General features: G+C 58.7%; 6 protein-coding genes across 6 annotated transcripts; 3 read left to right on the top strand and 3 right to left on the bottom strand.

Moving 5' to 3' along the window:
- Positions 1 to 4,040: 4,040 nt before the first annotated feature.
- Positions 4,041 to 4,797, bottom strand: INS49_015540 (uncharacterized protein; the record flags this gene model as incomplete). Its single annotated transcript, XM_043176219.1, has 3 exons — positions 4,041 to 4,158; positions 4,385 to 4,549; positions 4,772 to 4,797. 3 exons carry the CDS (start codon positions 4,795 to 4,797, stop codon positions 4,041 to 4,043), a joined length of 309 nt encoding a protein of 102 aa, XP_043019674.1.
- An 813-nt stretch (positions 4,798 to 5,610) lies between these two features.
- On the top strand, positions 5,611 to 8,300 carry INS49_015539 (uncharacterized protein; the record flags this gene model as incomplete). The annotated part of the gene is made up of 3 exons (XM_043176218.1): positions 5,611 to 7,275; positions 7,349 to 8,049; positions 8,165 to 8,300. 3 exons carry the CDS (start codon positions 5,611 to 5,613, stop codon positions 8,298 to 8,300), a joined length of 2,502 nt encoding a protein of 833 aa, XP_043019673.1.
- A 758-nt stretch (positions 8,301 to 9,058) lies between these two features.
- INS49_015538 (uncharacterized protein) lies at positions 9,059 to 9,578 on the bottom strand (the record flags this gene model as incomplete). Its single annotated transcript, XM_043176217.1, has 2 exons — positions 9,059 to 9,312; positions 9,446 to 9,578. The coding sequence occupies 2 exons, from the start codon at positions 9,576 to 9,578 to the stop codon at positions 9,059 to 9,061; spliced, it is 387 nt and encodes a 128-aa protein (XP_043019672.1).
- A 676-nt stretch (positions 9,579 to 10,254) lies between these two features.
- INS49_015537 (uncharacterized protein) lies at positions 10,255 to 10,944 on the top strand (the record flags this gene model as incomplete). Its single annotated transcript, XM_043176216.1, has 2 exons — positions 10,255 to 10,494; positions 10,579 to 10,944. 2 exons carry the CDS (start codon positions 10,255 to 10,257, stop codon positions 10,942 to 10,944), a joined length of 606 nt encoding a protein of 201 aa, XP_043019671.1.
- A 554-nt stretch (positions 10,945 to 11,498) lies between these two features.
- Positions 11,499 to 13,203, bottom strand: INS49_015536 (actin; the record flags this gene model as incomplete). Its single annotated transcript, XM_043176215.1, has 6 exons — positions 11,499 to 11,729; positions 11,799 to 12,570; positions 12,629 to 12,659; positions 12,772 to 12,827; positions 12,991 to 13,021; positions 13,197 to 13,203. The coding sequence occupies 6 exons, from the start codon at positions 13,201 to 13,203 to the stop codon at positions 11,499 to 11,501; spliced, it is 1,128 nt and encodes a 375-aa protein (XP_043019670.1).
- Positions 13,204 to 15,757: 2,554 nt separating this feature from the next.
- On the top strand, positions 15,758 to 16,507 carry INS49_015535 (uncharacterized protein; the record flags this gene model as incomplete). The annotated part of the gene is made up of 1 exon (XM_043176214.1): positions 15,758 to 16,507. One exon carries the CDS (start codon positions 15,758 to 15,760, stop codon positions 16,505 to 16,507), a length of 750 nt encoding a protein of 249 aa, XP_043019669.1.
- Positions 16,508 to 16,564: the final 57 nt, after the last annotated feature.

Here is a 16,564-nt window from a genome sequence, read left to right as displayed (position 1 = left end):
GACTGCTTCGGACCATCTATATACAACACATACAGTGGGGAAACGGAGCGTACGGGACTACAAAAAAAAAAACCGAAGGGGAGAAGGGGAAGATCATGGATGGGAAATGGCGCCGGTTTGCCCTTGACTATGAGAAGGAACGGAAACCCAGAGAGGCCCGCATTGTCGGGTGTTCCCAGCACTCTGCGGCAGGAAGATGACGGAGGCCGCGTTGTCAATACTGTGTAATGTATCTTGTCATCAGAATTGACGAAGGGACCTCAAGCCCATACTCTTTGAGGAAAAATTGCTGCCAGATCTTGACCATTCGGCGTCTCAATTGAAACAACAGTGACAGGATCGCACTATTGGCCCTGGATTTGTGAAGCCACTGCCAGGGACGGCATACTGGAGAGCGTCGGAGGCACAGAAACGGCATGTATGCTGTAAGGGGGGCCTGAAAAGAATCGATCCAATGAGAGTCGTATTGTCCGGAATTTCTACAAGATATCATCCTGGGATACCGTGCTCGCGCCTTTGGACACGACTAATTACTGATATTTTCCCATTTCTTGCAAAACCTGGGAGCGAATAAGGTCACATAGCGGGCTCACAGGACTTTAGAGGCATACCACGCAACCTCCATCATTCAAATCTGGTTCAGCCCAGCCCAGCGCTCACTAGTGATGCTGCGACAGGGACTATTACTTACACCAGGACGTATGTCTCGCTTCTATTCCCCTCCCACTACCAGCAACACGGGAATACCGCCGGATGAAGAGAAGAGAGAAGAGGAGCACAGAGCGCAAGCAATCACTCCTCGACCGCCACTCCCCCATGGCATGCAAACAGCCAGCCCAAGATCTGGGAAAAGTACGTGGACTGACAGCTTTTGCATGGCCCCCAAGCAGCCCACATCTCCCATCTCAGATACGCGAGGTGTGGGGGACTCGTCGGCTGCGTCCGTGCAGGAGGACCCGATAGATCGAGGAGGAGTGAGAAAGAGAGTGTGTGAGTGTTTGTGTGCGTGCCGCCTGTCCATTCAGGCGCCTGGGGCACACACACCTTGGGGGATTTCCCTGTCCTGTCCTTTCCCGCCGGTTTCTGACCACCCCCAAAGCACCCACACCCACCCACCTCTTCCCATCTCTGTCACACTTGCACTGTCCCCAGCCCTTGCCCCCTCCCCATCCATCCTGTGGCTTTGACATGCAATTACCGTACAAGCAAGGCACACCGTTGTAAAGACAGCCAGCCTAGAAAGCCCCAGCCCCGCCCTGCCCAGCGACTCGCCGGGCAAGCTTTTTCTGTCTCCCACACACACACCTGGGAGTCATGCGTGTGTGCCACACAGATCTTCCGTGATCGGAGGGATACCAGGAGTAGGGGGGCGGGCGGGGATGGCAGTCAGTCAGCGGTCTGTATGTTTGTCAATAGACTCTCAACCGACCTCGAAGATCCCAGCGAAACCACAGCGACGAATGTGACAGCTCGCACAACACAGGCGACACGGGCGCGGTGACATGATACTTACTATACTTACTTGAATCGCCGTGCATAACTTGTACCACGAAGCACGGGCGTTCGAGAGAGGACAAGTGACCAGATCGGCAAAGACGCCTGTCTGCAAGATTGATTTACGATAAGGCAGGTAGGTGATATGATGTCGCCCAGGGGGTGGGCGAAACAGATCAAATCAGGATTCGCCGCTCGGCTCGCACAGGGAAATGCAGTACGCAGGTTACTGCGCTCGAGTCTTCAGGAAAGAGGTAGATGAGACTTGTTCGCAGGGCCCCAGTCAAGTCAACAGACCAGGCCTGTCTGCTGCCTCTATGCTGTTTCTCTCGCCCGCCGAATCTCATGAACCTTGCATTGCGCAATGTACCTCTCGCCTGCAGGCCATAAGGAGGCAATCAAAAAAAAAAAAAAAAAAAAAAGGAGGTTTTGCACGCTGCCATGTTGACATGTATTGAGAGGGAAGGGGAAGGGGGGCAACCGATCTTCGAGAAGCTCCTTCACCGCCGCTAGGAACACAAAAGAAAAGGCCAAGGAGAAGACACAAACAGACTGTCCAGACGCAAGATCTGAAAAGCAAACTGCAGTGCCGCATGCAATGCGACGGCACCGCTGGTGAAAACGACAGCGCACACACACACGCAGTTCGTCCGCCGCCGCAGCGGCGGCCTGTTGTCGTGGCCCACGGGGAGGGAGACACAAACCATGCAGGTCTCACCGCCGCGTCTACGGAGTGTCTCTGTACTGTAGACTGTGTGTGTGTCTGTGTATGTATGGATGTATATCATGCAGGTTTGCAAATCCCTCGGAGCGGGCAGTATAATATCCTCCCCCAGGAGCATCAAACCATGATGCTTGCCTGCAGGGGGCAGCAGCAGTGTCAGTGACAGTGGCAGAGTCCAGACAGTCAGTCCCCTGGCCGGGGAAAAAAACAAATACGACAGAGGTCAAAAATAGAACGCCACCATGAAGGTCAGACATACATACATACACACCGTGCATGAGCACACAATACCTACAAAACAACATACATGGTCTACATACCTACATACATACATACATACCCACCGGCAGGGGGCCCGGACACACCCACACACCCACAAGCCGGGATCTGCGCGGGGAATTAGACAACCGCCACCAAAATAAAGACCTCGTCTATCTCGGAGCGAACTGGGGGAGTGGGCACACGGAGCAGCAGGCGGGCCAGGCCGCGAGATTTGAAGGAGGCCCCGGCAGCTGCAATGCCCACAGACAATATGCTGCCCTGCCCTGTATGTATGGGTGTCTGTATGTACTTTGGGCGGGTTTTGGGCAGCAGCGGTAGCAGCAGCAGTACCCAGCCCCACTCAGTCAACCCCCCCCCCCCAGCACGTACATACACATACATACATACAGACAGACATATACACACCACACACACACACACACAGTCCGTGACCGCAACATCACGACACCGACCCCGGCGCACGGTGATGGAGGTTTGGGCTGGGCTGGGCTGGGCTGGAACTGAGCTGGCTGGCTGAGCTGGCTGGCCGATCCGGGGAAATTCACTTGATTCAGAATCGGCCGGTAACCTCCGCCCAACAGGTCTGGTCTCCCCCGGTGGCCTGACCTGCATGCATGTGCATGCAAGCAAAAAATTCATACACGACCAACCCCCGGGTTCCCGGCCCCAAACAGCCACAAAACAGCGAGAGGGAAGCCCAAGAGATCCCACACCCACATTTTCCTCCCTTCGCTCCTGCACCCCCCCAACCCCCACCCCCTCCCGTGCCCTCCCCGGCGGCGTAATGATGATGGACAGGCCAATAATGCTCTCGAGCCTCCTGCCCTGTCTCTCGGGGACCTGGCCTGGGGTGCGGGGGACCTTCTGAGACGCGGCCTGGGGTGGGCCCTCCCCCCTTCCGCCCAGGATACGAGAGGCGACGGCCCCGTCATGACGAACGCACCCCCCTCTCTCACACCTCACACACCTCCCCTCAGCCTTAGCCGCATCGGGGCCCTCCCCACTGGCCCCATCGCCCTGCGTCAGATAATGGAAGGAGACGAGGAGCGCGAGTCCGCAGTATGCTCGGCGGTCTCCAGCCCTTCTCGAACGGCCGAGACAAAACATTGGGGGAGCTGAGGAGCGTCTTCCGGAGCAGGCATGATCGCTGGGGCGGGCCACCACCTGGCGCTATGGCCCAGTGAGCAACTGCAGAGTGGGAACGACGATGTTTGGGTACTGGTGGTCGGGTAGTTTGGGTGGGGGGATGGGGGCGTGTGGAATCATCTGAACAGTTCCTCTCCCCTGCGCCCAAGCGAGCGAGCATGCGTCCCTGGCTGTTGCTTGACGAGAGAAGCGAGAAAGGAAAAGGATGGAAGAACAGTGTCCGTTACGTCGTGCCGTGCCTTCGTGACCGTTCCTCAAACCCCCAAGCCCGGCGGCCGAGATAGCCGTCCCCTCGCATCGGGGCTTCTCTCTCACACACATACATCCATACATACGCACACTCTCTCACGGGGAGGGCTTGCGCGCGCGGGCTGCTTCCCTGGCCCTAGCCCCCCTAGCCACCGTGCAGAGTCGACACGAAGAGGATGTTGTCACCGCCCTGGAGCTCGTACGATTCCTCGCCCTCTAGTTCCCAGTCCGCGTCGTTGATCAGGACAAGGATTCCCGGGCGGCTGGAGGGAGATGAGCCAGAAAAGGCTTGAGCGTTAGTCTTTCGGGCCTTCTTTGATTTGTCCATTGTAGGGAGGGTGTAGGTGCATCAAGAACGCCTTGTGGGTACAGTGGCGAGAACAAGAGAGGAAAAGAAATAAGACACACAGGCTGGCAGGCCAGCCAGCGAGTGACATGGCCGCTGAAAAACCGGGGAACAGGGGGCAACGATGGAAGAGGAGCACGTACATGTGGTTGTCCAGGACGAAGAGCTCTTTCCTGCTGTCCTTCATGACGTGCTGGCAGAGGTGGTCGATGAGGTAGGCGATGGTGACGGGCTTGCTGTCCTTGTCGTGGGCGGGGATGACGAGCTTGTGTTGCCGTTGGTCCGAGAAGAGCATCTCGAGGCCGCCCCTGAGGAAAAGTCAGCACATGACTTTTGACCTTCCCCATTTTTGTTTTCTCTGTCTCTCTGTCTCTCTCTCTCTCTGTGTGCTAGATTTGCTGTTCGCCGTCTTGCCACCGCGTGCCTCTCTCACGGGAATGGCGAAGCTCTCAACAACGACGAGCGCAGAAACACCGCACAGTCGTTTGCGGCAGCAGGTCTGTCGCCCAATGGAGCACAAGGGGACTGACCGCCTTGAGTCGTCCCGATCGATCATGTGTCTGCTCAGGTGCCACCTCATGCGGTCTGTGGCCACTGATCGAGCAGTCTTGTTGGTGTTACCCTTGGGGTTACATTCCACCGCCTTGGAAAAAAAAAAAAAAACAGCATGCAATTGTGGCATGGTCTTTCCGAGAATGCTATAGTTGACGACTTCTGCCGTGGGCCCCCACAGAGGACGAACTGCTTGGTGGATTGGTGGGAGGGTGTTTCTGTGACGACTGAAGGAGAACGAATGACAAGGCAACAACAACTCACGAGAACTCAACGGTGAGAGTCACCATTGGGGTTTCCTTCTCAGCAGTCGTCTCGGCCATCGTGGACATAGGAGAGCCGCCCTCAGTACGCAGTAGTCGTTTCGCGTAGGATGGTCGGTGCACAGTCTTTGCGGCTCTGCGGGCGTCAAGTGGTAGCGAAAGTTTATTTTTGAGTCGGACTAGGCTCTGATACACTGTACGGCAATGGACCTGGGGGTGCTGGCTGACGGGGAGCGTGCACAGTGCGGTTTTCGGGCACAGTGTCATATCAAAATTTGGAGTCCCGAACCATCGCCAACACCTTCACTCACAAGATCAAGCTGCAACGAAGATACAGCATAGACAAAAAGCCCATTCTGCTTGAACCTAGTTGTTGTACGAACTCACCGCCTTTGACACGGTCGTTGATTTAAGCGCATGGTCCAAATTTATCAAGAGGCAGCCAGAAATTCCATACCGTGCTCAAGTTCTGGACTGCGCTCCTCGTCCAAGATCAAGTGCCCCACTGCCTACGATTTCCACCACACACAATACTTTATCATGTTCAAGAGGCCATGACTTATTACTCAATAGGCGCCAACCGGCAGACAGCCGCTTCTGACTGGGCTGACTGCTACGGCGGTGTCGTGGCATTCGGAGCAGATGTCAACCTCGCTCTATGGCGCCCGACAGACCAGAAAGTCTGGCACCCCAGGACACCCGGGCACAAGGGACTGGTCAAGGCTGTCAAGTTCCTGCCGGCAAGGCCGAGCGATCAGTCTTCTTACATAGTCAGCGGCGGCGATGACAAGTGCGTCAAGCTGTGGCGGCTCGACCATGCCAGCGGGGAGGTTGACGTCGTCCAGGCCGTTGAGGACCACACAGCCGCGGTAAACTGCATCGCGTCCTTGAAGGCAGGCTGGACTGGAGGAACTGAAGCAGGGTCACTCCTTGTCACCGGAGCGGCCGATGCGACAGTCAAGGTCTGGACGTTCAACGGTGCAGAGATCAGGGTCCTGCAGACCATCCACCTGTCACCCAAGTACCTTCCCTTGGCCCTCGCCGTGAGCCCGCTTGGGAATGACGGCAGTACATACATGATCGCATCGGCCGGGACCAAGGACATCATCCAGATATTCACCGGCACGTTCAGCCAGGACATCTCCGACTTCCGCCTCCAGGCGACCCTGTCCGGCCACGAGGGCTGGATACGCTCCCTCGACATCACCCCTGAGACGCCCGACGGCCCAGACGGCGACCTCCTCCTCGCCTCGGCCAGCCAGGACAAGTACGTGCGGCTCTGGCGCGTCCACCAGGGCAAGGACCTCCCCGCCCAGGCGGCCACCGCGTCGGACCCCACCGTCGGCGCGTACCTGCCCGGGAGGTCGCCGAGCAACAAGGCGTACCGGTTCCGGGCCCAGGACGAGGCCGACTACTCCGCCACCTTCGAGGCGCTGCTCTTCAACCACGACGACTGGATCTACAGCGCCCGGTGGAGCCGCAGCGGGCAGGGGAGCCTGCGGCTCCTGTCTGCCTCGGCGGACAACTCCCTCGTCATCTGGGAGTGCGACCCGACCTCGGGCATCTGGGTGCCCGACGTGCGGCTGGGCGAGATATCGCGGGAGAAGGGCGCCACCACGGCCACTGGCAGCATCGGCGGCTTCTGGACGGGCCTGTGGTCCCCAGACGGCTCGTCCATCCTCACCCTCGGGCGCACGGGCTCCTGGCGCCGCTGGGACTGGGACGGCGGCAGCTCCGCCTGGGAGCAAGGGGTCGCCGTGTCGGGCCACACCAGGGCCGTCACGGGGCTGTCGTGGTCCCCCTCGGGCGACTACCTGCTCTCCACCGGCTCGGACCAGACGACGCGCCTGCACGCGCGGTGGGCCGAGGACGGCCGCTGGTACGAGATGGCGCGCCCGCAGATCCACGGGTACGACCTGAACTGCGTCGACACGCTGGGCGAGTCGCTCTTCGTGTCCGGTGCCGACGAGAAACTCATGCGCGTCTTCAAGAAGCCCAGGGCCGTGGCCAAGATGCTGCGCGCCGTGGCGGGCATCGGCCCCGCCCAAGAGGACGGGGACGGGACAGCAGACGACAGCCTGCCCGAGTCGGCCAACATGCCGGTGCTGGGCCTCTCCAACAAGGCGACCGTCGAGGCCGAGGACGACGATGCCGCCGCCGAGGAGGCCAAGGCAGTGAATCCAGAGATGGACCGCGGCGCCGTCGACCCGGCGAGCATCGTGCGCCGGTCCGCGCTGGACGCGGCGCACCCGCCGCTCGAGGAGTCGCTGTCGCGGCACACGCTGGCCCGAGGTCGAGAAGCTGTACGGGCACGGCTACGAGATCAGCTGCCTGGCGGCGAGCCACGACGGGGCGCTGGTGGCCAGCGCCTGCAGGGCGTCGTCGCTCAACCACGCCGTCATCCGCATCTTCGAGACGGCCCGGTGGACCGAGCTGCGGCCGCCGCTTGCCGTGCACACCTCGACCGTCTTCCGGCTGCGCTTCAGCGCCGACGACCGGTTCCTGCTGAGCGTCGGCAAGGACCGGCGGTGGGCTGTCTTCCAGAGGACGGGCGGGGGGGAGGAGGAGCCCTCGAAGGAGGGTGGTGGCGGTGGCGGTGGTGGCATGTGCTACGAGGAGTTCCAGACCGACGACAAGGGCCACAAGAGGATGGTCCTCGACGCGGCCTGGGGGCCACTGATGCCGGACGTCCCCGGCAGGAGGATCTTCGCCACGGCCAGCAGGGACAAGACCTTCATTGTGTGGGCCACGGCGAAGAGCGGCATCGAGACGACAGAGGCCGGAGAAGTGGCAGGCAAGTTCCACAAGCTGCAGAGTGTGTCCCTGGAAGACCCCATCACGGCCATCGACTTCTTGCCCCGGCCATACCAGGGGAAGTATGCGGTGCTGGCCGTCGGCACCGAGAAGGGACACGTCCGCACATATCTCTGGGACGTCCTCGAAGGCTCCGGGGTACCATTTCCGCCGAAGCCTTCGGGCGAGCGCCTGACTCTGTAAGTTCCCGACGCCCAATAACGTCCCATTCCAACCATCCTCCCGAATTACTTCCATCTCCTGGCTACATGTTTCCGATTCTCTCCATGGACTTCACTAACCCGCACATGGCAGACTCGAACTCGCCAAGCCCATCCGGCAACTCGCATGGCGGCCCGGCCACGAGGAGACGGCCGAGCTCGCGGTGGCAGGCGAGGACGGCTCGGTGAGGATCTGTACCATAGATGTCAAAATACCGCAGGGGACCTGAACGCCTAGTGGCAGGAGCCTTTCTTCAACCCATGTGGGAGGAATGTTTTGATCTCTGGGCACACTCCCAGTCTGTACAGTGATGATACCCTGGCATAGCATACTTGGGTGTCTGGATATCAGGACGGTTTCAAGGAGGGACTGGGGGCACTTGGACAGCAAACGCATGCAGAAGGCAGTAGATCATGCCCGCCAGTACCCAGCAATAGATATTCACGCCTTGTAGTGAACCATTCAAACCCAAATTGTATCCTGAGCCCGCGGAGCACTCTGGAAAGTCTTGTTGGATGAAGGCATAAGCGCGTTGCAGCATTTCTTTCATACTGGCCCTGAGACCATGATCTAAACATTAAGTACCATATCTATATCGTACCGTGCTGTGCTATGCAGCGCTGTGATCTGCTCCAGCCGTACGTATCATGTCCGTGTGGTATATCCAGAAGGCGACCAACAGCTTCTAATTCATCTCTCATAGAGAAACAGACCCCGAGGCAGGAGAATCAAAACACGCATGTCCTGGTCTTCCCCAGGCGGCCACAACCCATTGCCAACACACCAGTCAGCCTCTTCTGACGATCCACAGGGGGAAGGCGAGCCCGACCGTCCCAGTTATAAGAATCACCGTTCAAGCCCACGCAGACCAGCGAGCCGAGCTCCAGGCATATCTCCCGAGCCACCATCACCAGGCGCTCACATGAACCGCATCGAACCGCAAAACCCTTTTTACGCACCCACCCAGGCACACCCAGCAAAGCCGCCCTACAGCTCCACCTTGCCGGCCCCCTCACCAACAACCGCCCTGGCCGTCTCCGTAGCGAGGGCCTTGGCTGTGGGCGTCGTGGCCGCCGCCGCAGCCGCCGCAGCCAGGGAGCGGGCGGTCTCGCGGGCGGCCTCGACGGCCGAGTCGCCGTGGATGTAGAACCAGGCGCGGCCGGCGAGGAACATGATGTGGTGCGGCAGGTAGAGGATGGTGGCGATGGCGGTCAGGGAGAAGAGGAGGAAGACGACGGACCCTGTTTTCCGGGTGCGTTAGCAAAGGGGGAATATAAATAGACAGCGGCGAAGGGTTGGAGCGAGGGCGGTTAGGACGGAGGCGGTGGAAAGTGTATAGGGGATGGGGGGACCGGGCAAGCAAGATGGACGTACAGAAGATGAACTTCTCCAGCGGCGTGAAGATGTAGACGCTAAATGTCACCTCCACCTGGTAGATCTTGAGCGAGAGCCACTTGGTGAGGGACTGGTAGGGGGAGACGGAGGCGGAGGAGGATGATGAGGCCATTGTCGCCGAGTTGGTCTTGCGACTTCGGGTCCGTAGGGCGCCTGTTGTGGCTGTCGAGAATTGGGAGGTTGTGGTAGTGGATGAAGAAGCAGGCTTGATCCGTCGGGCGTTACGGCGGCAGACAGAGGTCAGGAAGTCGAGGGTGCAGTCGTCGAGTGAAGAGTCCTAGCAATTACACATCGTCGGATTCTGATTTGCAACGGCCGTCTTGTCAGGAGTGAGAGAGGGATCGACGATCGAATTGGCTGCTGCTGGGTTCTGCTATTGGGGTATTCTTTTCAGGCCAGACAGTAGGGCAACCGGTGACGAAGTAGATCGTCTAGAAGAAAGTCTATTCTGTCCAGTCGATCGATGCGCATGGAGGAATTGTAAGCCTCGCATTGAAAGCAAAATGTCCCCTGGCCCCGGCTTCCCAAATTCCAATCACCCGCCAGGGCCGTAATCAAAGGGACGCGAGCCGGGGTGTCCGCAGTCGCGCCCGCCCCAACGGGTTCCTCCTGACTGGCCACGCGACCCCCTGTCCGCCTCGACCTTACGTCCTTCGCCAGTTCCAAAGTCCCCACCGCGCCGAGCCGAACCCGTTATCGACTCCGATACCACACTCGTCAGCCTTGTCTGCTTCTAATGCGACTGCTGGCAGTACGATGCCGTCCGGACAGGACAGTCTAGCCAAGCAATGTGGTGGATGAAGGCCCTCGCCCCGGCTGCCTTCGCACGCAACGGCCATGGCTTCTCAAGGCACACAGTAGCAGCAGGAAGCACTAGCAGTAGTTTCTTCATCGCTGCAGCTCCCTTCTCGACCACATCCCCCGACAGCAAGGGCGCAACCCGGTACCCACCGCGGCCCAAACCACCGCCAGAACACGAGTTCACAGAGGTGTACCTCAAGGGAAGCGGGCCAGGCGGCCAGAAGATTGTACGTCCCACCCCCATGGGATCTCGTTAGATTTCAAGAAACCCCCGCCTGCTTGGTTCTGACCTTTTTCTCTATGGACAACAGAACAAGACCAACTCGGCCGTCCAGCTGAGACATATCCCCACCGGCATAGTCGTCAAGTGCCAGGACACGCGCTCCCGCGAGCAGAACCGCAAGTTGGCCCGCGAGCACCTCGCCGAGAAGATCGACGACATGCTCAACGGCGACCAGAGCCGCTCCGCCGTCGTCGCCAGGCTCAAGGCGAAGAAGAAGTCCAGCGCTGCCAAGAAGAGCAGGAGGAAGCATCGCGATGTCATTGAGGGCAGAGAGCAGGGCGAGGAGGGAGAGGAGGATGACGAAGGGGCTCTGGATTCAGACGGGACGGACGGGGAGCCTCTACGTGACGACACTCCGAAACGGACTGTCAAGATCCAGGAAATCAGGGTTTGAATACGATGACTGCATCTTGTACAACCCGTCCTAGAATAATGGCTGCGAGCTACACAATGCCACAATGTCAAAATTGTAATCATCACCACATGGCGTGTCTTGTCACATGTGCGCTTGGTGCCTCGCAGGTAGGTAATTCTTCACTGTATTGCTCTAAAACACCTCGACCTCTGCTCATGGCACCACGAAGGGACAATTCCATCCATATGGGGCAGGGAAAACAATAAAGGGGTTTTGATCAGCCTCGATTGTACGTTGTTGTTCGCCCCTCTATGCACAACCTATTAAGAAACCAAAGGCCATCGTTTTCCGCCACCGCGACAGCCGGGGCGCCACCCAACTGTCAACCATGACCAAAACTTTTCGTAAGTATGAGACTCGAGTAGCGCGCGTGCGCATCGTGGAATCTGCATGGCGGCCGATCCGGTCGAGACGTTCGCAAGCTTGAGATCGGCTGGTCTTCCTCGTCGTCTTGGGTTGCTGGCGCAGTTGTTAGCCACGTGTAGCGAATCAGACCGACTCTGGCGCAGCCAAAGTGGGGAGCAGATCTTACCTTAGAAGCACTTGCGGTGGACGATGGAGGGACCGCTCTCGTCGTACTCCTGCTTGGAGATCCACATCTGCTGGAAGGTGGACAGAGAGGCCAGAATGGAACCACCGATCCAGACGGAGTACTTTCGCTCGGGGGGAGCGATGATCTTGACCTTCATGGAGGATGGTGCAAGAGCAGTGATCTCCTTCTGCATACGGTCGGACAGACCAGGGTACATGGTGGTACCACCAGACTAGGTGTGGATGTTAGCACGTGCTCCCAGGACCCACAATTATTATCCCAAGGGTCTCATAAAACATACCATGACAATGTTGCCGTACAGGTCCTTACGGACATCGACATCACACTTCATGATGGAGTTGAAAGTGGTGACGTGGATACCACCGCTCTCAAGACCCAGCACAGAAGGCTGGAACAGAGCCTCGGGAGCGCGGAAGCGCTCGTTTCCGATGGTGATGACCTGACCGTCGGGAAGCTCGTAGGACTTCTCGAGGCTGGAGGACTGGGCAGCGGTCTGGATCTCCTGCTCGAAGTCGAGGGCGACGTAGCAGAGCTTCTCCTTGATGTCACGGACGATTTCTCGCTCGGCGGTGGTGGAGAAGGAGTAGCCACGCTCAGCCAGGATCTTCATGAGGTAGTCGGTCAAGTCACGACCAGCCATGTCGACACGGGCAATGGCGTGGGGCAGAGCGAAACCCTCGTAGATGGGGACAACGTGGGTGACACCATCGCCGGAGTCGAGCACGATACCGGTGGTACGACCAGAGGCGTACAGGGACAGGACGGCCTGGATGGAGACGTAGAAGGCGGGGGCGTTGAACGTCTCGAAGACGATCTGGGTCATCTTCTCTCGGTTGGACTTGGGGTTGATGGGAGCCTCAGTCAGGAGGACCGGGTGCTCCTCAGGAGCGACACGGAGCTCGTTGTAGAAGGTGTGGTGCCAGATCTTCTCCATGTCGTCCCAGTTGGTGACGACACCGTGCTCAATGGGGTACCGCAGGGTCAGGATACCACGCTTGGACTGCGCCTCATCACCGACATACGAGTCCTTCTGACCCATACCAATCATGATACTGTGGATTTCATTAGAACCGATTCGTGTTGTTTGATATTTCCGAGGAGGATATTTACCCATGGTGGCGAGGACGACCGACAATGGAAGCTGGCCGATTTGTTAGCCTTGATGGTCGTTGCGAGCGTTGCGCCGTTGATCTCCGACGCTGTGGCAGCGGGAGCGGCGCCGGCACTGACAAGGGCGAGCGGGGGTGACTTACGGAAAACAGCTCGAGGAGCATCGTCACCGGCGAAACCGGCCTTGCACATACCCGAACTGCACTCGTGTTAGAATATTATGCTCTTGAAAGCGCCAGAAATCGGCACTGTCGATGCGATTGGGATGGGCGAGGCTGTCTCCAGCTCGCACGCCCTCTGGGCAGATGTCGGTGAAGGCCATCAGCCGAGAGGGGGGTTTTGGGGGTGGCCGGCAGTCTTACCCATTGTCGATGACGAGAGCTGCGACTTCCTCTGCAGGTTGGGAAATGAATGTCAGCGATGCTCGAGCAGATGAGAGTGAATGGTCTCGTGATGGCCTCGACCTGCTACCGCCACTGGTCGTTGTGGTTGTGGCGGTAGCAGACGCAGGCGGGTGCTGGTTGCGCAGTGCGCGGGCAAGGAGCAGACAAAGATGTGGCCAACTTACCCTCCATGGTGATTACGTAGTAAAAAGAGTGGTAGTGTGGGAATTAGGGACTCGAGATAAAGACGAGGAAGAAAGAAGGCAAGTAAAGTCCGGACGATGTGATGGTCGAACGGAGCAAGATTGTTGGTGTCGAGGAGTGTTTATGTCGCTGACGACAGGAAGAGTTTGGGTGGCAGTGGTGGTTGGGTTGATAAAGGGGGAGGTCCAGGTCGGAGTGAGAGCTAGGTGGCACTTTACGTTGAGATTTGAAGTGGGAAAGAAGCCATCGCACAGGCCGGGCCAGATAAAGTGGGGGTGGCCAGGAGGAAAGGTTGATGCGACCCTGCCAGTGGCTGCTCTGCAATCAGCCTACCACTGGAACGGGGAACAAGTGGGCTCCGCCTGGAGGAGTCTGGGAGAGGAGGGGACAGGGGTACGTAGTAGGGGCAGCCAACTCACTGCTCCCAGTTTGAAGCCACCTACTGTGTGATCAATTTCTCTACGTGAGCACGGGCGGGCTGGACGGGCAGACGGGACCGGAAATGGGATTCTTGTGCTCTTCACAGTCTCGCGAATCTGTTTGTGACTTGGTCTGCTAGGGCACTCAGGCGGGAGAGGGCGATGAGTTGTGTGTGTCTACGGAGCACACGTGCATCTCCTGCATAGACGCTGAGCTGTTACTACTCGCTGGCAGCTCCTGACGATTGTCGGTGTGGCTGGCTGGCTGTCAATCACTCAAGCCAGTCTGTCAGTCTATCAGTCCGTTAACCCGCCAATCCTCCCTCACTTCAACACATGCCACAGACTGAGTGACTGCTTTGGACCCTGGTTTGTGCGTATACATATACGCACCAACAGCATCCAGCCGTATCCTTCCCGTAACAAAGAGGCTGGCTGGTATGCATGTAATCTACGTCCTACTGTACTGCGGGGGCTTGCTTGATATGTCTAGCTCCCACTTCTGTGCCTTGCTCTGCCCTGCCGTGCCCTGTACGCCATTACGCCGCACAAGAGAGCGCCGATAATCATCTATCTGTGAGGCCTCAACACCTATAACAGCCCGCCACTTGTTTCGAGAGCATGGTGAAACAAGTCGCATGGTTGCGACCCTAATCCGTGTGAAACGGTAGAGGGTAGTGACGGACACAAGTCATAGGATGAACACCTCCGTGCAGGAGAGCGCATTGCTGCTGTCACTCCTGCCCAAGCTTGTCGTATGTGCCCAAGATCCCGCCGGTCCAGCGCAGTGCAGTCTCGATAGACGAGCTGATCCGGATACATGTATCTGAGCTCTGTCTCATCGCGGTGATGACGTACGGTCCTTGTGAATAAGCTTCAGCCTATCTGTGCACCGGTGGTTTACCCAGGATCAAGGCATGACGGTTCGGTTCGGCATGAACTCGTCGTCTGATGCCGAGAGCTCTGCAAGACGGATGCCAAGCGCGAGTCGTCGTCAAGTGTCGGCGGGCTGAGTTGAGGATGAGGTTGATTGCGCAAGCAGGGGCGAGACGCCTCACTCCTGCTGACAGTTGCCGCCATAAGCGCCCTTTTAGGACATCAGCATCTAGTTCACAAACTAGAGTACATGCCTCAAGGCTGTGTGTATACAGTAGTGCACATGGCGTGGCTGGGATTACCAGGCTTAGACCAGAAGCTCGACTGGAACATTACGCTGCCAGGGTCCGAGAGTGCGGCCAGGCACGGAAGGGCGCTGGCTACGTTGGCAGTATCTGCGTTGAGCGTCGAGGATGGGATGCAGAGCCGACACTTCGTTCACATGTCTATACTGATGAGCCTCGACGTCCGATGCGATACATGTGTCCTGGCCCCAAAAAGGGGCTCTTGTTGGTTACTTGCTGCTTTGAGAAGGCCGATGGCGGGGCATCAATTTGGCGGGGTTCCCGAAGCTCCAGATTCGCTTCTAGAAAGAGGACCCCTGACAGCGACCGTTGTCGGTTGGTGATCAACGGGTGGGCAGGGCCTGTGCAGGCCCGGCAGGATGAGCTGGCCCAGCTGGGCCTGAGCTTCGAGGCCGGCAAAGACTGGCGGGGCGAGGCGAGGCGGACAGATATTCAGTGTCCCGTTCTGGCAGTCTCGACGATGAGCAGCAATTCCGCGGCTGGGCTTGCTTCTTGCAGATCACCATCATTGCGAGACCCGCGGCAATTATAGACTATTATGTCTCCCCGTGGGAAAGGAAACATTAGGCTTGTGCATTGCATTCCCAATGCCACCCTCGCCGGTCGTGGGCTGCTTGACAGGAAGGATGGACCCGCGCTAGGCCGTAAACGTGCAGGAATTTTCGAGAAGCTTCCCGAAAAAAGCAGCAGTCCAAACAATTTGGGATAGCTTTACAGCACCAGGATCAAGACTTCACAAACAACAAGACTGTGCCGATCGCCATAGCAGACGTACCATTTCCCATACCCAATCTCTCGCAATAATTCAATCATTCCTCGCCGGAACGGAAGGGAAAGCCGCGCAAAACACAATCTCGGTTCCGCACCCCAGACAATCCAGACAAGTCCGATCCGAACGAGACCAAGCCAGAACAAGCCAGGCCCAATCTCTCAGCCCTCAACATGGACAAGAACCTGAATGAGCTCCTGAAATGGAGCATCGAGGCACAGACCGCCGGGAATGCCAACTCGAACGGGAACCCCTCCACCACCGCCATCACCTCCGCAGACGCACCAGCCGCCGAGGGCAACACAACAACAGCAGCAGCAGCAACCAGCCAGGCCCCCTCCACAAATGGCCTGAACCCAGAAATCCTCGCCGCCCTGCTGGGCGGGCCCTCAGACGCAGACCTGATGCGGCAGTCCATGGCGGTAATCACGGCGACGGGCGACCCGGAGGTGACGCTCGAGCACCGGCTGACGGCCTTCGACAACCTGGAGCAGCTGATCGAGTCGCTCGACAACGCCAACAACCTGGGGCCCCTGGGCCTGTGGGCGCCGCTGCTGGCCTCCCTGTCCGACGCCGAGCCCGACGTGCGCAGGTACGCCGCCTGGGTGGCCGGCACGGCCGTGCAGAACAACGAGACGAGCCAGGAGCGCCTCCTGGCCATGGGCGGGCTGCCGCGCCTCGTGGGCCTGGCGCTCGCGCCCGCGGAGAGGGAGGACGTCCGCCGCAAGGCCGTCTACGCGCTCAGCTCCGCCACGCGCAACTACCAGCCCGCCATGGACGTCGTCGCTGCCGAGCTGGAGAAGGGCGGACACAGGCCCGCCGGCTCGGGCAAGGTCGATGCCACGAACATGGACGCTGTTGACGAGGTCATGGAGGGGCTCAAGGAGCAGGTGAAGAAGGATGCTGCGAAGGCTTCCGCCTAGAAGAAGAAGGGGGACAAGGCAAGTGGCATACCACACGGGGCGGATCGGGATACCACA

Source organism: Diaporthe citri, assembly GCF_014595645.1.
Source record: "Diaporthe citri strain NFHF-8-4 chromosome Unknown scaffold_9, whole genome shotgun sequence".
NCBI classification, from domain to species: domain Eukaryota; kingdom Fungi; phylum Ascomycota; class Sordariomycetes; order Diaporthales; family Diaporthaceae; genus Diaporthe; species Diaporthe citri.
This window is presented reverse-complemented; position numbering and strand designations above follow the sequence as displayed.